General features: G+C 50.1%; 9 protein-coding genes across 9 annotated transcripts; 4 read left to right on the top strand and 5 right to left on the bottom strand.

The window, feature by feature from the left end:
• Positions 1 to 1,425: 1,425 nt before the first annotated feature.
• N7447_007340 (plasma-membrane proton-efflux P-type ATPase) lies at positions 1,426 to 5,057 on the top strand (the record flags this gene model as incomplete). The annotated part of the gene is made up of 4 exons (XM_057231602.1): positions 1,426 to 2,460; positions 2,539 to 2,769; positions 2,833 to 4,939; positions 5,002 to 5,057. 4 exons carry the CDS (start codon positions 1,426 to 1,428, stop codon positions 5,055 to 5,057), a joined length of 3,429 nt encoding a protein of 1,142 aa, XP_057086692.1.
• A 1,729-nt stretch (positions 5,058 to 6,786) lies between these two features.
• Positions 6,787 to 7,857, bottom strand: N7447_007341 (uncharacterized protein; the record flags this gene model as incomplete). The annotated part of the gene is made up of 2 exons (XM_057231603.1): positions 6,787 to 7,253; positions 7,314 to 7,857. The coding sequence occupies 2 exons, from the start codon at positions 7,855 to 7,857 to the stop codon at positions 6,787 to 6,789; spliced, it is 1,011 nt and encodes a 336-aa protein (XP_057086693.1).
• A 1,287-nt stretch (positions 7,858 to 9,144) lies between these two features.
• Positions 9,145 to 10,380, top strand: N7447_007342 (Zn(II)2Cys6 transcription factor domain-containing protein; the record flags this gene model as incomplete). Its single annotated transcript, XM_057231604.1, has 1 exon — positions 9,145 to 10,380. One exon carries the CDS (start codon positions 9,145 to 9,147, stop codon positions 10,378 to 10,380), a length of 1,236 nt encoding a protein of 411 aa, XP_057086694.1.
• Positions 10,381 to 11,298: 918 nt separating this feature from the next.
• N7447_007343 (EF hand domain protein) lies at positions 11,299 to 15,532 on the bottom strand (the record flags this gene model as incomplete). The annotated part of the gene is given in 8 exon segments (XM_057231605.1): positions 11,299 to 11,328; positions 11,379 to 11,870; positions 11,882 to 13,852; positions 13,915 to 14,696; positions 14,762 to 14,947; positions 15,007 to 15,130; positions 15,198 to 15,451; positions 15,520 to 15,532. The coding sequence occupies 8 exon segments, from the start codon at positions 15,530 to 15,532 to the stop codon at positions 11,299 to 11,301; spliced, it is 3,852 nt and encodes a 1,283-aa protein (XP_057086695.1).
• Positions 15,533 to 16,995: 1,463 nt separating this feature from the next.
• Positions 16,996 to 18,771, bottom strand: N7447_007344 (tubulin alpha chain; the record flags this gene model as incomplete). The annotated part of the gene is made up of 6 exons (XM_057231606.1): positions 16,996 to 17,224; positions 17,295 to 18,249; positions 18,348 to 18,423; positions 18,536 to 18,562; positions 18,624 to 18,664; positions 18,747 to 18,771. 6 exons carry the CDS (start codon positions 18,769 to 18,771, stop codon positions 16,996 to 16,998), a joined length of 1,353 nt encoding a protein of 450 aa, XP_057086696.1.
• Positions 18,772 to 19,517: 746 nt separating this feature from the next.
• On the top strand, positions 19,518 to 20,413 carry N7447_007345 (uncharacterized protein; the record flags this gene model as incomplete). Its single annotated transcript, XM_057231607.1, has 2 exons — positions 19,518 to 19,817; positions 19,952 to 20,413. The coding sequence occupies 2 exons, from the start codon at positions 19,518 to 19,520 to the stop codon at positions 20,411 to 20,413; spliced, it is 762 nt and encodes a 253-aa protein (XP_057086697.1).
• A 753-nt stretch (positions 20,414 to 21,166) lies between these two features.
• erdS (aspartyl-tRNA synthetase, cytoplasmic) lies at positions 21,167 to 24,070 on the bottom strand (the record flags this gene model as incomplete). The annotated part of the gene is made up of 1 exon (XM_057231608.1): positions 21,167 to 24,070. One exon carries the CDS (start codon positions 24,068 to 24,070, stop codon positions 21,167 to 21,169), a length of 2,904 nt encoding a protein of 967 aa, XP_057086698.1.
• A 536-nt stretch (positions 24,071 to 24,606) lies between these two features.
• Positions 24,607 to 25,620, top strand: N7447_007347 (alpha/beta hydrolase; the record flags this gene model as incomplete). Its single annotated transcript, XM_057231609.1, has 1 exon — positions 24,607 to 25,620. The coding sequence occupies one exon, from the start codon at positions 24,607 to 24,609 to the stop codon at positions 25,618 to 25,620; it is 1,014 nt and encodes a 337-aa protein (XP_057086699.1).
• A 506-nt stretch (positions 25,621 to 26,126) lies between these two features.
• Positions 26,127 to 27,941, bottom strand: N7447_007348 (CAZyme family CE10; the record flags this gene model as incomplete). Its single annotated transcript, XM_057231610.1, has 5 exons — positions 26,127 to 26,230; positions 26,283 to 26,685; positions 26,762 to 27,348; positions 27,404 to 27,652; positions 27,752 to 27,941. The coding sequence occupies 5 exons, from the start codon at positions 27,939 to 27,941 to the stop codon at positions 26,127 to 26,129; spliced, it is 1,533 nt and encodes a 510-aa protein (XP_057086700.1).
• Between the last annotated feature and the right edge of the window lie 22 nt (positions 27,942 to 27,963).

Genomic DNA, 27,963 nt, shown 5'->3' on the forward strand with positions numbered 1-27,963 from the left:
TAAATATCAGGGAGAATGCACAAAGAGGGAGAAGAATCCAGCTATGTTCAAGTTATCGAAACGGTCATGAAACATGCAAGTTCGAGTGTCTAGCACAAACGAACAGGCATAGTGGATTCGACCTCAACACAGATAAGCACAAGTACAAACACAAGTCTATTTAATTAATATGAGATGCAGGAGATCTCGAATCGATTACATGAACAGTTATCAGACCGCATTGAATCTGAAAGTTCGGGAGTGACGTGAGATTATGTAATATCCATGGTCAGATTCATGCCTCAGGCCATCATTTTGATACCTGCCCTAAGTGAATCGCACTGATCTATATGCGATGTGAATACGCATTAGTTTTGTTTTCATTTCCTGGTACCCTCTGATTAAATTCAATTGACTCTGGACTGATCCCAGATTGGGAATTCAATACCACAATATCAAACATATCAATGATTGACTTGATTGAACGATCACACTTTCCAATTGGATTGAATATTAGGAAGTAAATAGTCAATATATCCGTTCCACTGCATGTTTTTACTTAGGCCACGGTCAGTCTTATAGGCAACGGCATAATTCGCGGGATGTTGTTTGTGGCGCCGTCACTATCCTTTTCAAGTGGAATGTTGACTTGCTCGTTTGTCCAGCAGGCTACGATAAGCCGATATGCCCCGGTATTGGCGTATCAACTTATCGTCCAAGGGTAGACTGCGGGGCACGGGTGGATGGTCACTGAGTCTCTTGCTGTCACTTCTCAACTCAAGGTCACGATAGATAGTTATATCGTCGCACCTTAGCCTGAAGACCTTTCAGGCTCCGATACACCAACTATATGCTCCCCAGTGGGATTGAGAGGTATTGTGGGTCCCACAACCGTGGATTCGGTGGATTCCCATAGATGAACGAGCCCATTGTTGACTGTATTGGCTCATCCTTTACAAGATGATAAATAACAGTGTATATCGAACAAAACGCAGGCTGGCGTAGGCTGGCGTCTGTAATGAGGCATGCGTCTCAATGATTGCTGGCGCCTGGTCGTCGTCCTCGAGGGTCGCTCCTTCGAGATAAACACTCGGTTCTCGGCGTTTCTCCTTCTCCCCCCTGCAACATTCGCGACACTCGCGACACTTTCCCTTCTCCCATCATCTTTAGCCATCACATCAGTTAAAGCCAGAGCATAAATCACTTCTTTCAGGTAAGTACGTTCTTGGGCTGTGATTCTTTCACCTGTTGAGAGCTTGGTGTGTTTCTCCGAAGGGCAGCATCATCCCGCTGTGGCCTTCCCATTTGCCTTGTATCACACTTTGTTGTATCAGATCAATAATGTATCGACACACACACCTCTTGTATGAACATGTGAATTGTATTTGTGTCTTGTTGTTTGACAGTTTGCTGATTTCTTTCAGTTTTTGCAGCCGTTTCGCCATCATGGCTAGACCCAAGTCTGACATGATGGACCAACGAAACGCGCCGCTCAGGAGTCATCCACCGGACAAGCCCCCAACTCAAGATAACACTGAGGGGGACGGTGTGCATTCCGTTATTCTTCCACCGCGTGGAGCTGTGCTTCAAAGCGAGCAACGTGACCGATCTCTCAGTCCTTTCAAGCGACGTGACCATTCGGAGCTGCCTCCCATTCAGACGAGTAGGCTGGAAAAGTTCATTCCAAAGTCCTCGACTGACCCGTTGGGTACTTCGGACGCGGATATCAGCAGAGAGCGGACTTTGCTGTCCAAACTGGTTGACAGAAGTCTATTTCATTCGAACAAACACGCCATTCCCGGGGAGGAACATCAGGATAACAGTAATACCCGGCATGATGAGTCCCTGAATGAGAAAGATGAGGAGACATATCGAAAGTTTCGTGAAAGCCTGAGCAGCCTGGATGATTCTTCCAGCGAGCAGGAAGACCAAGGTGAACAGTGCGACAGTTTGATAGCCGAGAAGAAAGACCAAGTTAGACTGTTTCGTTCCAGTCTGCTTGCTGGTGCCAAGGCGCAGGAAGATCGACGCGGCCGTTCCAGGCGCACTCTGACCCCTCCAGACCATCCTCAAATTGGTCCCAACGTGGCTTCCGAATCCGAAACGTACGCTTCCACAGGCAGCGAAACCAAAGACTACGTCCTTGGGGTTCAAGAAAATGACGACTTTTCTCTTCCCGAGACGTTGAAGCCCTTGGCCTCTTTCCAGGAAGAAAGCGAAGAATCTCTGAATTGCCTCATGGAAGAGCTGGAGGCTGAAGACGGAAAGGAGCCTGATATGGACGAAACCACGATCCGGGGCGGGGAAATTTGCCCAATCCCTGCTGATATGCTGGACACTAAGATCGACGAGGGCCTCAGTGACGCAGAGGTGGCGGTTCGGCACAAGAAGTATGGCTGGAATCGTATGAAGCAACAGAAAAGAAACCACTTCCTCAAATTTATTGCCTTTTTCAATGGCCCGGTCCAGTGGGTCATGGAGGTAAGCACGCTCATTCACCATTGCCAACTATAGTCTCATTGGAAAAAGCATATGCTCACAATGTTTTCTCAACTCCAGATTGCCATCTTGCTAGCCGGCGGTTTGGAAGATTGGATAGATTTCGGAATAATCTGTGCTCTGCTACTATTGAACGCCGTGGTCGGATTTGCCCAGGAGTACCAGGCGGGCAACATTGTCGAGAGCCTCAAGGAAACTCTTGCCCTGAGAGCTCTGGTTGTTCGCAACGGTATCATCGTCGATATCAGTGCTGAAGAAGTCGTGATTGGGGATATCATTCATGTGCAAGATGTGAGTTCATGGCAATTTGAGTGGGGGAAAAAGGAAGAAAGTTGAGCCTAATATTCGTCTTAGGGCACAATCATTGCGGCAGACGGTAGACTGATAGGTGACAAAACCTATATTCAGGTGGATCAGTCTGGAATAACGGGGGAATCTCTCGCTGTGGATAAGCATAATGGTGATCCTCTCTTTGCTTCATCAGCTGTTAAACGCGGGACTGGGGTCATGGTTGCAACTGCCATTGGTGATCATACCTTTGTCGGAAATGCAGCGGTCCTGGTTAACAAGGCTGGCAATACCAATGGCCACTTCACTCGCGTCCTGGGCGAAATGGCCCGTGTTCTTCTGATTCTGGTGGTTTTCACCCTCCTTGTTGTCTGGATCAGCAGTTATTATCGCTCAAACCCGATTGTCCAGATACTCGAGTTCACGCTTGCAATCACCGTCGTCGGAGTCCCCGTCGGTCTTCCGGTTGTTGTCACCACAACCATGGCTGTTGGTGCATTTTATCTGGCAAAACAACAGGCCATCGTGCAAAATCTCTCAGCTATTGAGTCGTTGGCTGGAGTGCAGATCCTCTGTTCGGACAAAACTGGAACACTTACGCGTAACAGGCTGACATTGGGAGACCCATACATAGCCGCTGGAATGAGCGCAGAAGACCTTATGTTGACTGCCTGCCTTGCGGCCACTCGAAAAAAGGGCGGGATCGATGCTATCGACAAGGTGTTCCTCAAGGGTCTCCGCCAATACCCATGGGCCAAATCTCAGATTGTCACGTACAAGACTCTTGAGTTCGTTCCCTTTGATCCGGTGTCAAAGAAAGTGACTGCATATGTGCAAGCCCTGGATGGTGAGAAGGTCATCTGTGTGAAGGGTGCTCCTATGACTATCCTGAGAACAGTGGAGAAGGAAACCACTCTGTGCAATCAATTTTTCGCGGAATACGAGGCAAAGGTCACCGAGTTTGCCAACCGAGGATTCCGTGCACTGGGAGTTGCTCGAAAGCGCCAAGGACGTCCCTGGGAGATTCTGGGAATCATGCCATGCTTGGATCCCCCTCGCCACGACACTGCTAAGACGGTTTCCGAGGCCCAAGGACTGGGACTCTCTATCAAGATGCTCACTGGAGATGCGGTGGCCATTGCACGCGAAACAGCGCGTAGACTCGGTCTCGGAACCAATATCTACAACGCTGAACGACTTGGTGTCACTGGCGCCGGCTCTATGTGTGGCTCGGAGGTGAATGACTTTGTTGAGGCCGCTGATGGCTTTGCGGAAGTGTACCCCCAGCATAAATATAGTGTGGTAGAGATTCTCCAGCGCCGCGGCTATCTGGTGGCAATGACCGGCGACGGTGTGAACGACGCTGCTTCTCTGAAGAAGGCAAACACGGGTATTGCGGTGGAAGGCGCATCTGATGCGGCCCGCTCTGCTGCTGATATTGTCTTCTTGGCACCTGGCCTGTCCGCCATCATCGAGGCGATCAAGATCGCTCGCCAGATTTTCCACCGCATGTACTCATACGTCGTGTTCCGAATTGCCCTGTCCATTCACCTGGAACTCTTCCTCGGACTCTGGATAGCGATCAAGAATGAGACTCTCGACCTCCGCCTGGTTGTTCTCCTCGCCATCTTTGCTGACGTTGCGACCTTGGCCATTGCTTACGACAATGCTTCATATTCTCAGTCCCCCGTCAAATGGAACCAGCCAAGACTCTGGGGAGAATCAATTGCCCTAGGGTTCATTCTCGCAGCCGGCACCTGGGTGACGTTGGGCACCATCCTGTTGCAAGGCGAGGATGGAGGTGTGATCGAAGGCTGGGGCTCACGAGATGAGGTCTTATTCCTTGAGATTGCTCTGACCCAGAGCTGGCTGATTCTGATAACTCGCGTCAATGGATCTGAATCTGGATCGTTCTGGGCCAACTGCCCATCGCTTTACCTTATCGCTGCGGTGCTTTCTGTCAACCTGACTGCAACCTTGATGGCTGCATATGGTGCCTTTGGCCAAGCCACATCCTGGTTGACTGTCCTCCGCGTGTGGATTCTCTCCTTTGGGGTGACATGTGTGAACGCATTGGCTTACGTCGTGATGCATAACTCGCAAAGGTTCGACAACCTTATGCACGGCAAAGGTCCTCGTAAGAAAGACAGAGAGCGCTCCTGCGAAGACTTCGGTAAGTTAGCAGAGACTCAATTTCTACTCGCCTATTTGGCACGGGAAACTAACCGATCATAGGTCTTGACATGCAGCGAATGGCCAAGCAGCATGAGAAGCACGAGAAGTGCAGCTAAGGGTGCTTCGAAATTTCGAAAGCTCCCATTGCTGCAGTGAATGACGATGAATTCATGATGATAAATGGGACCATGCTTTTAATGGATGCATTTTCATGATCTTATGATATCGAGGAGGAAATGGGAATGGAAAGGGGACGAAGTCTTGTTTCTCATGAGAGGCGACCACGCCCAAGGGCTTGAGGTCTTGCACCCACGTTCTATCATTATCGGACGGTGAACTGTGATTAACAGACCTAATTTTACCACAGATTATCTTGATTCCCTTCCTGCTATTGTATGTTTTCTGCTGAGGTTTTGACATAGTAACACTTTTGGACTGGTGATTGTGGTGGCCACCACAATACCTCGAAGCCTCGACCGAACTAGCCGACAATGATTCTGGAGCAAGCGGCACCTTGAACACAATCGAGTCGCCGCCGCGGCCTTGGCAGGCAGCGCATTTAAAACAGTTGTCTGGTGGGCGTCGACTCGAGTATTGGGGTTCGTCCGAACAGAGTATTAACACTAGGCAACGAACTGCTGAAATACAGATATAGCAAAAGCTTATGAAGGAGTGCTTAATCCCCCAAATTCCGTGTGAAACCATAGGAGATGAATGATCTACAGCCAGCATGCAGTCTCGCCTCTACAGTCTCGGGCTACATAGTCTTTACAGTAACCTTGGAAGTGGGGAGGAATGAGTATGTTGAGTCAAGCATGCAATCCAAGCAACGCGAATACACTAATTATATACAGAGAATCTTCTAACGTTACCATTGTATGTAGGTAAACGACGGGATCTCGTTTACTTACATATGTTCACACCCGTGGATGAACCCGCAGCCTGGGCGCTCCACAGCCCTAAACCCCAGGAGATCCCAGGCCTAGCGGGCCACTAAATTTGAACCTAGCGCCTGAAGCTAGCTAAGGCTAAGCTTCCACGACTGAACTATCCAGGGGGTTTCAAACCCTTCCAGGCTTGCCCTAAAAAGACCCAGCCAAGCTGGATATGATCTCTGTGCAGCATGACAAGCTTGCTGTAATGTCATGTGCATGATGGGATGAAAATATGCACGTCTCTAGGAGGGCTTGGGCAAATTTCGGCTGATATATGATCGCTTACTCTCAGTTCCATTCCTCTTTTCCCCTTGCGGGCCAGAAACCCCTGAACAAGCGGTCTGGCAAGGGCTTCTAGCGAGCATGACGGAATTAATCACACTGGCATCGGTGGCTTTGCTATTGGTGACGTTTATCAACGAGAACATGTATAAGATGCCTGAAGTTACTAAACTTCATTCTGAGAGATATGCGCAGCAATCCGGCGGGAATATATAAGAGACTTACACCACAGAGAACTAATTAACCAAAAAAAAAAACAGATCAGTGGATATTCGTTGGAACAATAATGTAACCAATCGGCTTCAATCTCTGTTGTCGTAAAATCCACATTTGAAGGCTTTTAGCTGGATAGTCTGTTCCAAACAGCCTGAGAAGAATGTTCTGGAGTGGCTGTTTGGTCTTGGCTGCATAAATATGTATCAAAATGCCATGTCCGCTCCCGTCGACGTCAGAGGCAGGGCTATATAACGTTGTCACCGGTAAAAAGAAAAAGAAGTCTTGTCATTACACAATCTCGAGCGGAAGGGTCCCTTATGAGTGTTATCAAGGTCTCTTAAATTTGAAAAGACGGAACGAAATATTTGTATGTTATACATGCTGTCTTAGATAATCCACACATACATGAGCACTAACAGGACCTCTCAACAGTAGCAACAACCGGGACCCCCGATTTTACAGTGACCAAGTCAGCATTGACCTCCTCCATGCTCTGGCCACTCCGGCTTTGGGGCTGACGATCATTTACCGAGCCCTCATTCTCACCCTTGATATTGCTATCTCTGGCTTCGGCATCAGCCTCCATCTGGAAGCGCTTTTGACGGCGGTACATCCGCCAGAAGACAAGACTACCATGGATCTGAGCCGCGGAGAACGCCACGTGCAGAATTGGCGTGACAACCTTGAAGGCAAGCCGCCACCGGTCCCACGTACTTGCAAACAGCCACATGGTCACCACGGTCTCGGCGGCTGTCCCCAATGCGGTTGAGAAACAGGAGAAGAGGAAAAGATTGCTGAGAAAGTGGTGGCGGTCGGGGAAGATCCGGTACAGGACTATAGCGAGGTGGGGGAATAACTCGAAAACGGCGTCGAATGCACCTAAACCCCGTCTTTTATTAGTATTTATTTCTTTGTTTTTCCATGGCCCCATATACTTACCCCAGACAGTACAGAGGACGAACTCGATGTACGAATCAGGTTCGCGTAGCGGTCGCAGACTGATCGCTATGGCGGCTTGGCCAATGAAGATTGTCCCAATATGGTGCATTACGGCCACGGGTGACAGCTTCACGCGGTAGATCAACTCAAAAAGGTATATACCAATCAACATCTGGGATACAACAATCAGAATGTCTCCCAGGGTCACTCCTGAGCCATGGACGAAGGGAGTGTTGAATGACGGGCCATTGCAGAAAGTGACACCGATGAAGGGGTATGCGGCAACAATCAAAATGATGAGCTTGGTGACACCGGCGATGTGGTGATTTATGAACCCTCGACGGTTCAGCTCACTCATCTGGGTGTAGATGGGGCCATATAAATGACAAATGAGAAATCCTTCGAGGACGTAGAGGCGAACGAGGAAGATGATGACTAGCACGATGGAGATAATCAAGGCTGAAAATGGTGCCAGAGTGGAAATTGGTCCTAATGATTTTGTGCCCAGGGGAACTGGGTGAGGATGTCGTGCAAGAAGCTCCATGTGGTTTCATAAGCGAATGTATTTGAAAGTGGTAAAGTGAAGCCTGCAATGCGTGTTGTGGCACGCACTAAGCAGTAGGTGAGATGAGAATTGGGGAAAGAGGAAGGGCAACTACTGTGTGTTCAACAGTAGACATCCCCACGGCTCCCCCAAAGTTTGGCCTCAGCCCATATGTTACACCAGTTTCTGCCTTTGTCGAAACTTTGGCATCTAACTAGATAATAGAAGAGGCAACGGTATAGAATCAAAACTCGAATCCAAAGATTCAAAATGCCAAGCTTTGCACGAACTGTAGCCGAAGCTTAAGTAGTGGAGACTATTGCTGATTGGCTCCTTTCGGTTACTATACAGCCCTGAGGCAACCTGTTCGATCTATTACAATCCGGGAGATTAAGTTGGAACTCTTTAGGTAGAGATATGAAAATGATCTCTTATATCCCATATTCCATAAAACCCCGTCATTATTTCGGTGTTCCAAAATCAATAGAGTATGTTCCTGGGTTCAAATACGAGACTGGAAATCCCTTCGAAGGTAGCAGACCCGAAAACACAGACTATATGAACTAAAGTCCAAGAATAAATTCCTATCAATGGGAATGTATATCAGACGATCAAAGTAACAGTAAGGGTGGGATGAGACACATCATTATCAGCATATACGGCAGTTGTCCTATATCTAGAAAGACGATCTTGATCGAACGTAATATTCAGATCCAAGCCCTATACTACCCAAGCGGCTGACTAGAGAACTTGTCCTAATCAAAATATAGTGTGTTAGAAATTACGAAGGGAATCAAAGCGGTGAATCCTGGAAATAGGACCCCCATTAGGCGCTCGGCACTGTTGCTCGCGGTGTTCTCTCGTTCTCACTGTTTCCATCGCAATGTTTGGAACTGCTTTCATACTGGGCTTGATTCTTCCTTGGGAAAAAAAGACCACGACGGAAAGGAGGTCGTTGTCATGACTTAGTATAGCGCAAACTGGTGTATGGCGTAAGGGGAAACTATTTTGCGACCATGTACCCCCCATAGGTTGACCTTGGAAGTCTAGAAAATTATCTTTAGAGAGTTATTTGACTAGTCCTTTCTCTGTGATCCTTTGGTATTTTATTTTTTTTTTTCTTGGCCCCAAGCGTGATCGGTAAGACATCCAATTATACATGCCCCAGGTGGATCGCATTGCCCCGCGGAATAAGCAATCTACACATTTCCTCATAACCTCAACCACACGTAAGAGATCGTTCTCTGCATTTAGAGAGGCTTTGACCTATCTTTGCAATCATTGATAATGCCACGCCAAACGGCGGTGGAAACACCCATGCGTCACTCATGCGACCGTTGTCATAGTCAGAAGCTACGATGTGCACGTACCGGCGCCGAAAACACGGGCGCATGCATGCACTGCCAGCGCAAACATGTACAATGTGTCTATAGCTTCTCCTTGCCTAAGGGCCGACTGAGTGTGCACGAGCCTATCGACGCAGATCAGGATCCACCATCCACTCCACTTCCACCGTTAACTTCACCTCCGCCCGCCTCTCCTAAGACGCTAGCCGGTCAATCGATCATACAATCTATCCAGCCTTCATCTACCTCCGGGATCCCAGGCCTCCTCGGGGACGGGGAGTTTCCCAAAAAGGGTGCAGCCGAGGACACGGACCCTGCATGGGCTGGCCCAGCTCCAGTTCAAGCATCGCCTGATGTGCTCGGACAATCTCAATGTACTGATGCGCAAAGTAGTATTAGTAAAACTGGCAGTGGCGAAACTGATTCTGGCCTCGTCACTGGGCAACTCTCCCAACTCAGCATCCGTCTCTCGAGATTGTGTCGCTTAGCCCAAGAGCTCGCCAGCCCATCAATCCAACCCGGAAACGAACGAGTTCGCATCGGTAGTCAGCCGCTCATAGATGCTACTGCGTTTGATTCGGTTGCCTCGTGGCTTGCCCACGGCTCTACTGGCTTCGATTCATTTGAGTCGACGCGATGTTCAACTGGCCGACCAACACAGGAGCCTGATATCAAAACACCTGGAGGTGTGCTTTACTATCTTTTCTCCGACTCGCATTTTATGCTAGAAATTCTACGAGATCTACATCCGGAGGTCGGAGCTATGCCTATAACCACGATGCCATCGCCGAAGGAATCCAATCCCTTCGATAACGTCATCTGCCGCCTCTCCATCGGCTGTTATTCCTCACTCATGAATATTTATATCTCAGTATTAGATATTCTCGAGCATGATGCAAAGCTAAGCAATCGGGCCGAGAGGACAGCACTGGGTGATATTCAGCTCGTCTCTATTGTGCAGATATGCTCTTACCTCATCGAGCGACAGAACCAAGCGATTGGTTTATACCTATCCGCCAAAGGCTCTATGACTGTATCGCCATGGCAAGATCCGATGGCCAAATCAAATGAACCCGTCTTGCAATCCCCCGATACTGCTAATAGGGAGGAAATGAGGCGCTTGGAAATGGAAGTTCAGCAACGACTCTCGCGTCTACGGCAAATTCTGTATTTTTGATATCTGGGGCTTGCGATATAGAATATATTGAAAGGAAACCCAACCTGTTAGATTGCATGTTGTTAAGAATCCTAGTTCATTCTCAGTACTTGATATGGAATTCAACAATAATTTCAACCTTCTTTGTGAAAACCCATGTCAGTCTACATGAATACATCCGCAGAGAAGAATAGTCGGCCATTTATGCGACTTTGTCATGGCTTTTGGCCAGTATTTTGAGCAGTCTTCTTAGATACTCCTCGGATGTATTTTCTTCTAGATCCCCCCCCCCCTTACTGGCACTGTGGCTAGGAATAAGAAGACTTAGCCACAAAATGTAGAATATAGATTATTTTAAGAATGTCACAGATTTTACTGTGGCACGGAATCCCACGGTGGTTTCGAGTAGGGGGTTTCGCTATAAACCACATTTGAAATCGTTTTCCAAAAGCGAAGATGTCTGGGCCAAATGATACAGACTAATTGCAACTAGAAAGGGGGAGCTTGCTGCTTACATTATTTTCGTGGGCTGTCTAACTTTTATATTCATCAAGGTCTGGGTAGCCCTGAAATCCGGTGTATACGTATGCTACACCAAGAGAGATGAAAATATTTAACTCGATTATGGATTATTGTAAACTACACTACACAGGCAAAGACAACAAACACGACACACCAAAATCCTCAGTTCCGAGCTAATAGCATTGGGCAAAAAGCCGGATCCATAGGAGACCAATCTGGTCGCAACAAAAGGAAAGAAAATGAAAGGAAACGATATACACAGCGCTGGAGAAACGAAGGGAAACATCGATGTAAAGGAGGCCACTGAGAGATTGGTCATCAGGTCGAGGGGCTTCCGTGAAGGAATGAGAGACATAGGCGCAGAAACAAGAAGTATGTAAGAGATATGTGCAGTGAGAAAAAGGGAGGGTGTCATAATCAAGTCTTCGAAGTCAAGTGGTCCGCAGCCTAGTCTTCAGTCAGTTTGAGTGCAAAACCTAATGCGGAAGAGAGCTTACCTTGTCAAGATTGTAGTCATACTTCTCCAAGGCATCCAAGGACTCATCCCGTGTGAAGCCCATGCCGGTCAGCCGTTGAAGGATCAGATCATCTTCGCCAGTGTCGTTGTTCAGAGCCCATCCAGGCTGCTTGGATTTCGCTCCGTTCGAGTCGTCACCGGTATCGGGCTTGGAGTTCTCAAGAGGCGCAAAGAGAGCGTCCCATTCTTGAGAAGCCGGCTTTGGCTCGCCCTCGCTGGGCGATCCAACAGGCGGGACAGCGGATGCATGAACGTTGTTATCGAAAGCGAAGAACTGAGAGGAGCTGGATTGGCTATCATCGGCACCGGAGACAGCCTGCTGTTTTTGGGACGGAGTGTCGAAAGAGAAGTCAAAATCCGTCGTGTTCTTGGCTTCGTGACTCAGCGGCTCGTCGTCGTCATCGTCATCTACTTCGGCCGCGGGTGCAAGGTTCATCCCCGCGAAAGCCGCCTCAAAGTCCGGTCCTCCCACCTTCGCTCCACCGGGGGGATGGCGGCATCCGAGACAGAGTCTCGTTGGGTCTCATTGCTCACGACTGGCGCCCCAGTGGCGTGGTCCACTGAATGAGGCGCATCCGGCGCCGCGGTGGGATCGACGCGCTCGGGCAAAAGGCCATCGAATTGAGGAGGAATGTGAACGTTATCTTCTTTGGGGGCTTCATACCCTGGAGGGCTCTGCTGTGCCTCGAGAGACGGGGGGTTGTTTGAGTTTCCCGGGGCAGGGAAAGCAGCGAGTTGAGCAGCGTCAATGGAATCCTGCTGGGTCTCCTTCTTGGCAACCGGTGCAGGAGGCGTGAAGTTGTCATCGAACCCCATAGGACCCTCGTCGTCAGAGCTCTCGTCTTCGTCATCGTCATGGTGTAGCTCTTGGATCGGGGGGAATTCGGATGGACCGGCTGATGCAGCTCCATTTGCCCGCTCGGTTCCAGCTACAGGCTTCATAGAAGCAAACGCCTCCTCGAAGTCGTTACCTTGCTGGGATTCCGACCGTTTGTGTGCCTTGCTGCCAAACAGCTCATCAAAGCTTAGGTCCTTGCTGGCTTCGACCTCGCTCTCTTTGGCGATAGGGGATGTTGCAGATTCGGGCTGCTTAGCAGTTGCGGCTGGGACCTCAGGGAACCTAGCAGAGGTCTCTTGTCCTTCTTCGTCAAACGGAGACCGTGCCGGGGTAGCTCCAACAGTTGAGGTTGGTGCACGACTGTAGTCGCTAGATTCTGTCACTGATTGATGTCCATTGTCACTGGTAGCCGCCTGAGAAAGCGTATCAAATCCAGAGGGTTCAGGGCCACCGAATCGACTAGCAGGAGGCGAGACCATAGTAGATGAAGTCACAGACTGATTATCATTGAACTGTAGGAAGTTTGGGGTCATCTGTCGGGACTGACTCGGAGGCGGTGGCTCAGAGAAGGGCCCAACAGGGAATGCACCAGGCAAAGATCCAGGAGGAGGAGAGACTGATGGGGTTGTAACAGCAGATGTAACAGGAGATGCGACTGCAACTTGTGGCGACTCGGAGCGGAACGAAGTGGGTGGTGGTCCGGCAGGAGGGACAGCTGCGAATGACTGTCCGAAGAGGCTGTCGAATGCCCTTTGCTGATCATTTGAAACATCGGGGGAGCGTGCCTGTTCACTCGAGCTGCCTGTTCGACGGAAGAATGGGTTTGTGTTTTGGCTTGCCGTAGACACAGCAGGGCTTGCAACATCCCGTACACTGCTGGCTGGTGTCGCAGACTCGTCGGTATACTGTGGGGTCTCCGTAGCCAGGCCGTCAATTTCGCCCTGGAGCTTGTCCCGTTCGCCTTCGACGGTGGCCAGTTGCTTTTTGTTAATGGCAACAAGACCCTTCTGTTGGCGCGCACTAGATCGCGCCTTCTCGAGTACAGGCTTAAGCTGGGCAACTTCAGCATTAGCCTGGCGGATCTTCTCCTTTAAGCTAGCATTCTCCTGCTCATCGGTAGCCAAGGCTGTCGAAACTTGAGTATATTGGTTTTGCAGATCTTGGCGGCTGCCGTCCAACAATGCATATTGCTGCTGCAATTTCTGCGTCTCTGCCTTGGATGACTTGAGGCGCTCCTCAAGTGCCTTGAAATTGGTAACTTCTTGCTCGTACATTGACCGCGCTTGTGCAAGACGTGCCTCAAAGTCACGCTTCTGCTGCGAAGTTTGTGTAATATTTTGTTCAGCAAGGGTCCTCTTCTCCTGCACGGTGTGCATTTCCTTGGCTAGAGAGCCAATTTGGTTGGACAAGTTCGCAAGCTCAGCAGTCTCATTGGTCAACTTGTTTGATTCTTCAGGATCATTGTCACCAAGGAGATCATCCGATGGAGGTGGGGGGAGCGAACTCCTGTCGGGGTTCCAGCTGATGCACCAGTGATCTGTGGCTGCAAGCTCTGGCCAAATGTAGAAGTTGGAACAAAAGGCTTGAAGGTGTGCGATGCCGTCTGAGGGGATGCTCTAGAGGAAGGAGAGCCTGGGGTTTGGAAAGCACTATTGGAGCCTCCGGTAGACTGAGGCACCTGATGCTGGGCGAATGGCGGTGCGGGCGTATCGAGGCCGAACAAATCATCGGCAGCTGTCCGCACAGCGGGGGCGGGCGCCGGGGGAGGAGTGGGGGCTGCCATTGGTGCAGGCACTTGGCGGCGCATGCTAGGCGGGATGAGCGCGGGCGGGACCACTTGTGGCAACGGCTCCTTGCCGCTATGCTGCATTCTCACCAAGTACATAGCCACGGCAAATTCTTCCCGGCTCAGCTGGCCGTCTGCGTCGATATCCGCAAGGTCCCAAATTTGAGCGAGCGTTTCTTCAGGGAGCTGGGCTTTCATAAAGAAAGAGACAGCTTGGTCTCCAGTAATGAGTCCCAACTTAGCTGTATCAACAGTCTCAAAAATGCTATCAAACTGGGCCTTCTCTTGTGGGGTAATCAACCAATCGCCCCCGGTGGCCTGGGCGGAAATAGAACCTACATAAGGCAAACGATTGGCTTGGCTCATGGGGCTTGTGGTTCTCTGGGGGCCAGTAAATTGCTGGGGAATGGCCGGGACGGGGGGCGCATTGGGTCTCGATCCAAATGACGCCCGTGCGGATCCTCTTCGAGCTGCCGCATCGTACAAACCAGGTGGGAGGGTCGCTGGAATGTTGCGCAGAGCGCCAGATTTATATGACGTCAGGAGATGCATGGCAATGGTAAATTCGGTGGCATCCAAGGCACCTCGCTGCTTGGTATCAGACAAAAACCAGATACGGCCCAAAACTTCATTTGGGAGGCGGGCGCGTTCGAATATCTGTTTTGCGATTTCACCTATAGATCAAACGGCAGACGTGTTAGATGTAGTGGCACTTTCTAGGCAGTGAAGAACAACATACCTGAGATCATTCCATTCTTGACGTCGGACTTCTCGAACAGCGAGACGAATTTGTTGGCATCATCCGGCTGAAGTGGAGGAACACGGATAGGCCCATTCGCTCCAGGTGGAGGGCTTTTGGTTCCCGATTCCGGGATGCCTGCCGTCGTATCGACCACAATTCCGTCAAAACGAGGCAGAGGGCCACCTATGATGCAGATGCGGGATCAGCGTGAGTTTCATTTATTTCAAGGTAACACCACTCACTTTGCAGAGCCAACTCGTCGGAGGGTGTACGGCCAGCTTGGGCATGTCCAATTAATCGCAGAACAATACCGAAGCCAGACGGGGTCAGGAGGCCCCTGTTCTCTTTATCCGCAATTTGCCATATCTACTCAACCAATAATTAGCCATGACTCCTATTATTGCAATCCAAGATCCATGCTATATCCACATACCAGTCCGAGAGTATCCGGAGATAGGTGAGTCTTCTCAAAGAAAGGAACGGCGATTTCGCCAGTAATGACGCCGAGGTTAGTGGTATCAGCAGCCTGGAAAAGCTGGAAGAAGACGCGCTTTTCCTCCGGAGTAAGGTGGAGATTCGGGTGTCGTTGTGCTAGAAGATTGCGATCCGTCAGCTCCGCTTGCGCATAGAGAACGCGGGTGTATGAAGGGGAGGGGGTAGTGATGACGGAGGTCCGCGGGCCGTCTCCTTAAAGTGCGCCGAAGCTCTCCTGCAATTCGTTTTGGGTCTGACAAGGAGTATTTAGTATCACTCACTGGTATCAGCCATTGCTGTGTCCTATGAGGAGCTTAACTCCCCGCCTTCCACTGAGTTCACAATAGTTGGGGGCCTTGGGGGACAAGTTGGAGATACGGGATGCTGTCAGCTTAGTCTGAATAGGCGACAAGCATGGGCGAAGCGCAATATTTGACCGAGACTGTAAGGACACGAGATACGAATAAATCTCGAGCTCCAAGGAAAAAAATTAAGTTCAAGAAGAATGATAGAAAGTGGCTGGAGTCGATGTCGTAAGGAAGGTTCCTGGGGTTCTCAAGGCGGTCAGTCCATCTAGCGCCCATCCGGGTCCCAACACGTTGTCTCGTTCTAACAGGGGGCGTGGGTTTGTAACTACAAATTGAAAGAGGTTGGTAAATACTGGAGTCTACTAATTGAAATACATGTTATTATTCTAGTTGAGCCAAGGTAATTAGTTGTTACTGGGTTGGTTTCCGAATCTCAGTTCTGTATACATCCAAGACAAGGACTTCCACAAGGTATCCCAGCTAGGGGGAGAGAGGAAAAAGGAGAAAAACAAAGTCTCTAGTGAGCAAGCCAAAAGTAAAGGTGAAACTCTTTAGAACATTGCTCCATACGGTGTACCCAGAGGCGCCATCCCATATAAACTGAATACTATAGAAAACGCCGGAACTATAGACATTGCATGAACGAAGGATGAGAGAATAGAGGGATTATAAGGAGACCCTTCTATCTAATTTAATGTTGTTAAATATATTGCGTCTATCCAACCAGTCCCTGATGCTCTCTTGGCATGCTTCATTTTCTTTTACCTTTGTGCTGTGCCATAAACGGGAGGCAGCATCAACAATAACCCTGAAATCCTCAATAGATGTTTCAGATATTGGCTGGTGACAGTAGTACATGAACTGCTGCCCCTGAGACACAAGCAGCCATTGCTGTCCAGGTATTGTGTACCAATCCCTACGACCCCGAAGACAACTTACAGGATCATACTTACTATGACTGGATTGGTTCGTCTCTTATGCCCCGAAAAGTGGTCAATGCAATAATGATACACTGTCTCTCTTTTTTTGGACTTCGTATAGTGTAAACTTATATATATGCTGCATAATCAACGCTGGTGCCCAGGACATTTTCTTCAATCTCCGACTATGAGAGAGCACACTTCGAGTCAACCAACCTACTGATAATTTGCACACTTTATAAGATCCAAGGAGAACTTGAGAGAGTAATAACAATGACATACGTATGTAGAAACCCGAAAGTTGGATGGAACGAAGGGAAATTTCATCGCTGCTTCAGGGATATTAAAGATATATCGAACAACAAAGCCAGAAAATCATTGGCAGCAAAAACTTATGTTCCCTTCTATTTGCAAGAAGCCCAATAGACGCATGAAGACCGAACTTCTAGACTCGGCGTTGATCCCCAAGCCAACCCGTAGAGGTGAAACAATGAAGAGTCACGAAGGCCCGTCACAAAACATGGCTAATCTAGTACTCGGGCTCCAGCTCCTCATCACCCTCGATGGAGTCGGAGGCAACCTCCTCGTAATCACGCTCAAGAGCAGCGAGATCCTCACGAGCCTCGGAGAACTCACCCTCCTCCATACCCTCACCAACGTACCAGTGAACGAAGGCACGCTTGGAGTACATGAGATCGAACTTGTGGTCGAGAGCGGACCAGGCCTCGGCGATGGCGGTAGTGTTGGACAGCATGCAGCTATATCATAAATTAGTACCAAAGTTGTAATCAGGTTCTAGGACCCAAAAGAATCAGGAGAAAAACTTACACAGCACGGCTGAGGTTGGCAAGATCGCCGTTGGGGACCTGCTGGGGAGGCTGGTAGCAGATACCGAGCTTGAAGCCAGTAGGGCACCAATCGACGAACTGGATGGTGCGCTTGGTCTTGAGGGTAGCCACGGCACCGTGGGCGTCCTTGGGGACGACATCACCACGGTAGAGCAGACAGGTGGCCATGTACTTGCCATTGCGGGGGTCACACTTGACCATCTGGTTGTTGGGCTCGAAGCAGTTGGAGGTGATCTCGGTGACGGAGTGAGCCTCGTGGGCGGCCTTGGCGGAGGAGATGATGGGAGAGTAGGCGACCAGAGGGAAGTGGATACGGGGGTAAGGCACCAAGTTGGTCTGGAACTCGTTGAGGTCGACGTTGAGAGAACCGTCGAAGCGCAGGGAAGCAGTGATGGAGGAAACGACCTGAGCGATCAGGCGGTTCAGGTTCTCGTAGCTGGGGCGCTCAATGCCGAGGTTGCGGCGGCAGATGTCGTAGATAGCCTCGTTGTCGACCATGAAGGAGCAGTCGGAGTGCTCCAGGGTGGTGTGAGTGGTGAGGATGGAGTTGTAGGGCTCAACGACGGCGGTAGCGTTCTGGGGAGCGGGGTAGACACAGAACTCCAGCTTGGACTTCTTGCCGTAGTCGACGGACAGACGCTCCATCAGGAGAGCACCGAAACCGGAACCGGTACCACCACCGAAGGAGTGGAAGACCAAGAAACCTTGGAGACCAGCACAAGCATCGGCAACACGACGGACACGGTCAAGGACCTCATCGATCATCTCCTTACCCACGGTGTAGTGACCACGGGCGTAGTTGTTGGAAGCATCCTCCTTACCGGTGATCATCTGTTCGGGGTGGAAAAGGGAGCGGTAGGTACCGGTGCGGACCTCATCGACGACATTGGGCTCGAGATCGGCGTAGATGGTACGGGGAACGTACTTGCCCTGGCCTGTGAAGTTGGGGAGAAGGAATGTTAGGAAACCATGCTTTGGAATTTCGCACATCAAGGCGGGGGAAGAGGATTGAAAAAAATCGGTTTTTGCATACCAGTCTCAGAGAAGAAAGTGCTGAATCCATGGTCGGGGTCGGCCTTCTTGCGCTCCTCAGTGAGGAATCCATCGGGCTATCATCCATGTTAGTCGCGGGTTGCTTACCTCCCGGCAAGAAAATAGGGGGTACGGGTGCCCGAGTGAAGATTGGGCGCCACCACGAGTTTAATTGGAATTTCAACATACCTGGATACCGTGCTCCAGACAGTAAAGCTAAAAAATCGATGCTGTCAGTTTACCGAAGATTTGTCCCTCAATGGGTGTGGATATTTACCTCCCAGCAGGAGTTGGCGATCTGGCAACCGGCCTGGCCGACTGTGGAGGACAATCATGTCAGCGCGTCCGAAGAAAATATATCAATTCTGACGAGCAGAATAGATGGACGATGTTGACTTACCGTTCAAACTGATAATCTCTCTCATTGTGATCGAGTCGATGTTTTTTCAGGCTAAAAAATCAGGAGGGGAAAACGGAAACCCAAACAACAAACGCGGCGGTCTGAAACTCGGTTAGGGTCAAATTGACACGGAGATGCACGATGGAAGGGGGCGGGGGTGTTCGTACCTGAAGAATGGAGGAATGGACGAGAAGATGGAAAGGAAAACAAAGTCAACCAGAAATGTTGTGGAGGAGGAGACGTCTGTGCTGTACAGGGGGGAACTTCGTTGTTGATCCGTTCGTTGGGTCGCGTTGGGCCCTTTGATTGGCCCTTTCCCGGTGAGGAGCAGCGGTTACTGACCGCCTCGTAGTGATCTCGTGATGGCACGTGATGAACATATGATCAGAGAATATAGTATTAAAAAAGAATATATTTCATTAAATGGCTATACGGGTAATTTCAAATGAGAATTTTATCCAGTGTCTAGGTAGTCAACTTCTCAAGGGGTGTTGACATAGCGGTGTTGGCCGACGTTGGAGCTATCGAAAGTTCGGATCCACTCGGGGAGGACCCCCCTCGAACCACCATTCGACCATATCAAAGTGCTAAGACACACTCTCCGGTACTGTATATACTTCCCTTCAATATGGCATGTTCAATACTAATTGAGCTCCAGCGCTATTAACGTGAACTGTCTGAATCTCGTCATGAGCCGAGAATAAGACATCTCTAAAACATCAATCCTAAAAATCTGCCTATATTGTACAGCAGAACATCAACTCTCTCATCATGCATATCAAACCCCTTCCCACTCTAGGACTCATGCTCCCTCTCTTCGCATCATTGGCACAAGCAAACGTGGAAAAGACCATCTTCCTAGCACCAGCACCAGCAGCCGTCCCCTCTGAGGAACCAGATCTCGACGACCTAGGTTTGGAGCGTCTATCACCACAGAGCCCTGTGGTGCGCACTCGCCTCAATGCCTCATTCCCAATGGCCGCTACACCCGGCGGTACGGACTCGTGGTTCTTCCTTGAAAACCTGAACCCGGGCCAGCGGTACGAGGTACGAGTGTGCTGGCTAGCCACTGTAAGACCCTCCACCAATTCCTTCCCCACACTTCACACTTCTCTCTCTCTCTCTCTCTCTCTCTCTCTCTCTCTCTCTCTCTCTCTATACACATAATACCCATTCCCACATATAAAATAACTAATATCCCCTAGCAACCAACAACCTTCACCCTCACCACCTATGTGCCAAAAGAAATCGAAGACAAAAGCCTCCTGTCTTCCCTGAGCACGTACGCAGCAGCCCGACTCGCAACACTAGACACAAATCTTCAAGTAAATTCCATCCCGCGCCGTGTCAGTCCACACAGCAGCGAAGATCCGCTCGACCCTGCGCCGACCAGGGACTCGGTCCTGTTTCTGCATGTGCAAGCCGCAGCAGATTATTTCAGTACAGACCAGGCATTGATGCAGAATGTTCCACCCGTGGCGGTGGACTTGATTCTTGATCCATTCTTGTTCAATGTTTTCCCGCGCTCGTTGGTGCCGACTGCTGGGTGGATTGTAATTGTTACTATTCTTGCGGTGGTGCTGGGGAGGTGGGCTGTGAAGGAGGTTGGAAGGGTTGTGAATGATGCTAGGAGGCAAAGTGTTTTGGAGGAAGTGAAGAAGAGATGAGGATGGTATGGGTTTTGCGTTTGTTTGTTTTTTTTTTTCTTGGAGATGTACGATTAAAACCAGTATAGACGGAGTAGGGAATATTATCGAGATATATTTCTTCGCTTCCCTGTGTATATATAACGTGGCCTTTGTTGCGAGCACTTGTATACTCCACCCTTCTGGAAGGTCTTCGCGATACCCACAAAAATGGTATGCATCAATGACAAAGTTTAGTGAATTGGAAATGATCCAATAAAGTCCACTAATACGGAATGAATGCGAGCAAAGTTATGAAGAGTAAAAAGGGCAAGATTGTGTAGCCAGTGTAAGACTATAGACGCGAGCAAACAAGGCTAGATGATGGAGATCTACAGGGCAGAATTTAGATAGCATAACAATATCAATTAAGTGCCGAATCTGCAAAAATCAGGTACATGGCTCCGAGGGTGTTAGATACAGAATGAGCAACGGGAATGGGGAATAAAAACAAAACAAAACTATGTCCAGTATATATAAGAGTCAACAGCAATAGGTTAAAAGCAAAACAAAAGCCAAGAGGTAATGCCGCAGCCTGCAGGTCAACAAACGCTCCCCTCTCCTCTCTCTAATCTTTCCACTGTCTATGCGTCTCCCAGAATCCGATTGACATTTTTGCCAGTCTACTCGAAGCCCGCACGTTGTCATTTAGATCAAATAAGATCGCACAAAACTCCCGTTAAACCGTAGCTCCATTAATGGCTCAGCCATTGATTCAAATAACGTAGCTCAATCTTAATCTTCAAAAAAGTTCAGGATCGCGCGGATTCCCTTAGAGCCCAGACCGTGGGACGGGTAGGAGATGTACAGCGGGTCCTCTGTAGCGCCGAGCTTAGCACGGAATTCACTCTTGCGCACAAGATGGAACTGCTTAGCAAGGGTTTCGTAGGTACGCTCCAGCATCTTGACCTTGGTTCCATGCATGTTGTGGCCAGCAGTGAGCTGGGAAGTGGCGCCAGCGCCAAATGTGAGGCCCTTGACGCCGCTCTTAGCAGCGGTCTGGATTGCATGCGTGACAATGTATTCAATAACACCGTTGGGTGCGCCGGGGAAATCAAGACTGTACTTGACTTGCATGCCGTGGGCAGGAGATAGCATAGCCAAAGCGACGAAGGCGCAGATGCCACCGTCCTTGTCCAGAGCGTAGAAGTACCAACGGTGCTCGGAGTCACACCATGGGCGGATCTGGGACAGATGAACTTGCGTGCCCTTGCGGTTAGACAGCCACTCGGCGATACGATCGTCAATCTTCTGGCGGATGTCGTCTGGTACCATCTCGCCTTGGTTCATGGAGACCAGCTTGATGCCCTCGCTTTCGGCACGACGCAGCTTGCGTGCAATCTCGCCGTCAGAAGCGGCCTGGTTGCGCGATGGGTCAACGCGCTCTTCGGCGATACAGGACAAACTGCGCCAGCCTAGTCGCTCGCCAAGGATAGTCTCGACCTCAGGCGAACAGAGGATCCACACGGGCTTGAACTTAGTGTCGCGGCGTAGCCACTGCAAGAACTGTGTAATTGTGCGTGTGTACTGCTTGGGGTCGCAGGCCGGGTTACCGGGGATGATTGCGTAGTTGCTAGAGCTAGGCACGTAGGCAACGGCTGCACCAGTGGTCATATCACGCCAGATCTTGAAGCGGTCATCAAACCAGGAGGTTGATGTGGCATCGCCGTAGTTAGCCACCAGATGTTCCAGGGGTTGCAGCTCACTGAGGTCCGTAGCTGTCCGAGCTTTGTGATCGCGGTGCCACGGCGGTTCAACGGTCGATGATTCTGGGTGGCGGAGCTGTTCAGAGACAGGCTTTGCAGGCAGACTCTTGGGGTCGCGATGGAACAATGATGTCAGTCGGATGTTTCCCAGCTTAAGGATAAGCATCACGATACGTTCCAGACCAACTCCTGCACCCGCGTGAGGTGGGGCACCCCAGCGGAAGCCCTCAAGATACTCCTCCATATCATCCGGGTTGATGCCCACACGACGCATGTTTTCCTCGAGCATGTGGGGTTCGTGGATACGTTGACCACCAGAGACAATCTCTTGTCCACGAATAAACATGTCAAATGAGTTGGTGTACTTGTCGTCTTCGGCATCGGGCATCGTATAGAAGGGACGTGCACCGCGTGGGAATTTGTCAAGGACGTAGTAGTCGGTACCATACTGCTCTTTAACAAGCTCACCCAGGCGAATCTCATCACGGGTAGCCATGTCCTCATCGATCGGTAGCGGCTCGCCGTCTTCACTCAGCCAGCCTGAGTCGTTCAGCATCTTGATACCATCGGTAAAACGAATGATTGGCGTTTGTTCTAGCCATACGACATCTTCGGAGGGGAACTGGTGCTTGACAAGCTCAACCTCGCGCCGGTACTTGGTGTAGATACCCTTGAGAATATTCTTAATCACAGCATCAAGGGTCTCAAGCATCTCGTGGTAGTGCTCTTCAATAGCCATCTCAATATCCAGTCCGGTATATTCGGTAAGATGACGGTGGGTATTGGAGTTTTCGGCACGGAAAACAGCGCCAATCTCGTAGACGCGGCCGAAATCCGCAGCAATAGCCATCTGCTTCGCCAATTGAGGAGACTGAGCGAGGAATGCAGGGCGGCCGAAATAATTGACCTGGAAGACGCTCGCTCCAGACTCGGTGGCTGCGCCTTGCAGCTTCGGGGTATGGATTTCGATGAATTCGCGGTCGTCAAGGGCAGAACGGAAAAGATTACATGTTGCGGACTGAACACGGAAGATAGATTGCGAAGTTGCTGTGCGAAGGTCGAGGATTCGGTTGGCCAAACGTGTCCGGTCAGGAATATGGTTGCGGCGGCCCTCGGCCTTATCTTCTTCGTTGGTCCGAATCTCTGCCTCGTAGACGCTGAAGGGAACAGGTTCCTCGCGACGAACCTGGAGGTGAACCGAGTCAACGGCCAGCTCGACATCATGGATTGAGCAGCCTATCACTGGAACCTCGGGCTTCTGTATAGTTCCGCGGACCGTGACGAAAGAGCCCACCCGGAGGTGCTCGACCCACTGGACCATGGCGATAGACGAGACCCCTTTCCGCTCATGTAAAACACCCTGGAAGGTACCTAGCTGCTGGCGGAATACCAGAAACACTAGCTTCGCACTCATCCGACGGATGACATGCAGTCGTGCGTTGAAAAACACTTGCTGCCCCTCCATAGCAAGATTTATGTCATCGATGCGAGTCCGCAATTCTCGTGGTCGAGTGGCCGACTGCATTAAAGGCAGCTCGCCATATCGAGCTTTCATCTCTGGCGTCTCCTCAGCTGCAGCTTTGGCAATCTCCTCTTCCTTGCGGCGGTGGTCGGTCTCGGAGAACATCTCCTCGCTGAGACGACTGCGTTCGCTTTGACGGTGCTGACGCACTAACCGCTTTTGTTGATTTTTGCTCAGGGCACCGGTAGAGGAATCGTCCGAGACATCATCAGACGAAGAGATATATTCATTCTTATCACGTAGGAAGCTGCCGAGAATGCTGCGACGAGGGGATGCGGAGGGGGAACCGGACCGAGATTGGTTGGTACGAACTTTGGGTGGCAGGGCAGCACGACTGCTAGAACCGGAGGAGTCATCATCATTTCCCAACTGTCCTCTGATGGCCTTGGAGAGGGCGCGTTTAATCGACATAATGTAAGTTTATGGGGGAAGAGGAAAAGTGAAAAGAGAGGGACTTTGTATATATAAGGGAAGAGGGTGGGGGGCCCTGAGCAGGCGATCCAATTGTTGCAAATCTTGGAAACCCTGTTAAAAGAGAGATCGACGACAAAACAGGAACTGTTCAAAGGAGAAGATACTTGAATATAATGTAATAGTTACATGGAGAGAAAGAAGAAAAAGATCAATAAATATTGTGACCTTGGACAGGACCAGAAGATGTGATGACATCATCCAATACCAAGAACCCTGATTTCCCTTGGTATGGAGCCTGGCAAAAACGGGCCATTGCTTTGCATCTTACGTTGTAACCCGATTGCTACTACATATTCCGTTTGTCTCTCTCAGCACCGAGGCTATTCTTATTTCCCTCCATACCTTGACTATTCTGTTCTTCCAATTTCAAATATTTCACCGGCCGTCTTCCGTCTTACCCCGTCTTATCTTTGGTTTCCGGGCCACTCCGATGCACATGCTAGATCAATAGGACGAACATTATCTACTGCACCATGGCCTCGTCTCGTTGGTGGCTCTATGTGCAGGCCATCTTTTGGCGGTTTCTGATGCGCATCGGCATGTTCCTGCACGAGATCGGCCCTCCCCGACCTCCCCGACCGTTATTCACCCGTACCGTTCACTCCGACTCCGATTGTCATCCCGTCGTCCTCCACTTCTACTGTCCACCAAATTACCACGAACAACGAAGGCTAGGCCATCGCTTTCCCGTCGCCGTTAACTTTCACGGCGGTGGTTTCACGCTTGGCGCCGCTACGGATGATTCTCGCTGGGCGAAAATAGTGCTGGACAATGTCGGGGCCGTGATGGTGAGTGTCAGCTACCGACGAGCCCCGGAGCACCCCTTCCCTGCGGCAGTAGACGATGGAGTCGAGGCACTACTATATCTCGCTACACATGCCAGCGAACTGGGATTGGATGTGAGTCGCGTGGCACTGAGCGGGTTCTCGGCAGGCGGTAACCTGGCTGTCACGGTGCCCTTACGGCTGCGTGGCCGAATCTCCACGGAAGTGAAGGAACATTTGGGTCGAGCGGAATCCACACAAAATTTGCTCAGTCAGGTCAGCGATCTTAACATTGTTGCCTTGTTCTGCTGGTACCCGATTCTCGACTTTGAAGAATCTCGCGACCACCGGCGTGCTATGAGTATGATGCCGGATAAGACTCTCCCAGCATTTTTCACCACCCTCTTTGATGAGGCTTATCTTCCTGATTTGGCCGAACGTGCTTCCCCCTATGCCTCTCCAGTCCACGCATCTGACCGTATTCTGTCTGAAGCTCTTCCCCGCGACGTGTTTTTCTTCATCTGCGAGTGGGACATGTTGATGAAGGAGGGTCAAGCTTTCGTTCGCCGCTTAGAAGGCCTTGGTAAACGCCCGCGTGCCATGCTAATCGAGAAAGCCCGGCATGCATGGGACAAGTCAGCCAATCCGTGGCGGGACCAGAAAAGCGTCGACGTTTTATACCGCGATGCGTGTGCAGATATGAAGGCCATCTTCGACCGGTGATCGATTTGCGTCACTTTTTCCTTGTATTATTCTTAGTTTCTTAGCGCTGTGGGTCTTTGGCGTTTGAACCACTGGCATTCACGGCGTCTGCTGTATATAGCGTTTGATATGTTTATCCTACTGTCACTTTATGAGCCTATCCATATTGTATGACTGCTGTCTTATCAGATTTCATTGACTCAAATCATAAATGTAATATAAATCTCGGCTGTACCTGGCCATCTGCTCCGGTGGTAAGATTGAAAACTTAGTAAGCGGGTGCCTCGGCCCTGGAGACCTCAGAACGGATCTCGGGAACTGGATTCGCCGATCTCTGAGCAAAAGTACAGAGTACATACGATGCACCGAATGTCACTCGGAATTTCCCTTCCCGGGAAGTGCTCATATCTTGGTGTGGTCCAATGGCCCACGCCAGGGTTCAATAAAATACAAATACATAACACAAAAATAGCCCGATACATATTCACAGACATGAAAGCAGCTCACATTAGCAATATAGAGTTGACTCATATTTGCGCCAGCAAAGCTGCACACAGCTGAGCGGAGTATTTCGTGTCTACAAATGATACGCTGGGATGATTACCAAGGCCGATTTCAACAAGGGTCGAAGCTGAAAGAATGTTAGAGGATAAGTCCCTCTGATCAAAGTCGCCTGGACTCACCTTCAGGATTATAACTTGGCCATCCCAGAGCTTCTAGTCCGCCTTGGGGATCAGCGATGAATGAGCCCCAAGCCGAGCGCATCTTATCTTGCAACTGGCGCTGTGCATCAGACTCAGCAATCCCAGTGATCTCAGCAGATTCTCCAAAGATCATGTTAAACTCGACACCATGATATGCCCCACTAGTGGGGTAAAGACGGGTATTCTCCCAATCCGCGTTGTATTGGAATCGCCAAGCCGGTGTACGTTGGCGACTTCGGTGTGCTGCTTCGAGATTGGATGGACAGAAGAACGTTTGCATATTGAAGTCGTCCCACTGCTTGTCTGTCAAATTCGATCCCTGGGCGTAGCTTGAAATCTTGTAGAATCCCGCTTCATTGGCGTTGTGGCCGACCAAGTAGGGCTATTTAGGTAAGGTGTTGGTTAGCAACTACATTGACTCACCGAGTGAGTTTGAGATGCAGGAGCGGTTCACTCACGATACGGGCGAATTTCCCTTGCTCTGAAAGAAGAGTGTAATTCTCAAACACAGTTACGTCGTCCACAGTGGGCTGGAAAGCTGGGGATTTCCTCGCAGGATTTTGGTTTGGGACCTTTACCGCACTAGCAGCGGCGAGAATGGCTCTCGCATTCTGCTTTCTCATGCAAGGTAGGACATCCCCTGAAGACCCACAGCCCAACTGGTCAGACACAGTATACCAATTCTTTGCTGCGGTTGTTCGATTGTTTGTTGGGAAGCTGATGGCTGTGCCGGAATGTGAGATCAAACCGGCAACTAGGGGTTCAGACTGGTAGGCATATGCCCAATAATCAACAGAAGCACTTCCGCAGGATTGGCCAGATATAGTAATGCGGTTTGGGTCACCTCCAAATCCATGGATATTTTCCTTCACCCATTCAACGGCCAGACGCTGATCTAGTAGACCAAGGTTAGGAGGGTGTCCAGGCAGACCAGGGAACCCGAAGATGTTCATGCGGTAATTGACCGTCACAACGATTACATCCTCTGCATCAGCAAATCGGCCTCCATAATAAAAAGGGGTATCGGTCGTGCCACTTGTCCATCCTATATCATGGATCAGAAACATGAGGCGAGACGAAAATAAGAACCAAAAACCTACTTCCACCGTAAAAATTGACATAGACGGGCTTGAGTTGATTTGAGTTTGGCTTTGACCAAACATTCAGAGTCAAACAATCTTCACTTTGAGTGTGGTTATTGATAGCCCCGAAGGCCTCGAAGATGCTGTCAAACTGCGGAGTTTTGTCGGGATAGTCGACTAGCTTCGACACCGAGTACATGCAGTCTCTGTATATTTCTGTTAATCGAGAACGCAGAATAGCATCACCCCAGATAGTACTCACTTCCCCTAGATTAAGATGATGTCAGAACTTCGCAAATTCATGCAATTTATGGCAGTAGTGAGAGATAAGACGAGATCATACATATTCTGACGCGACATGAACACCCTTGGGCGTGTAGTGTTGGGGCGGTGCGAATCGCAATTGGTCAACCGGCGGCTGCGCGTAAGGAACCCCAAGCCATTCGATGACCCCCGGATTCTTCGATGCCTCATGGCCCTGAATGACTCCATTCGACGCGACATGGGCTTGTTGTGCTGCGGCAACTGCCGCGAAGGCCAACCAGGTTACTCTCATGATTCCCGCAAAGAAACCCCTT

This window comes from Penicillium robsamsonii (assembly GCF_028829455.1).
Source record: "Penicillium robsamsonii strain IBT 29466 chromosome Unknown utg000003l_segment0_segment0, whole genome shotgun sequence".
Lineage (NCBI taxonomy): Eukaryota > Fungi > Ascomycota > Eurotiomycetes > Eurotiales > Aspergillaceae > Penicillium > Penicillium robsamsonii.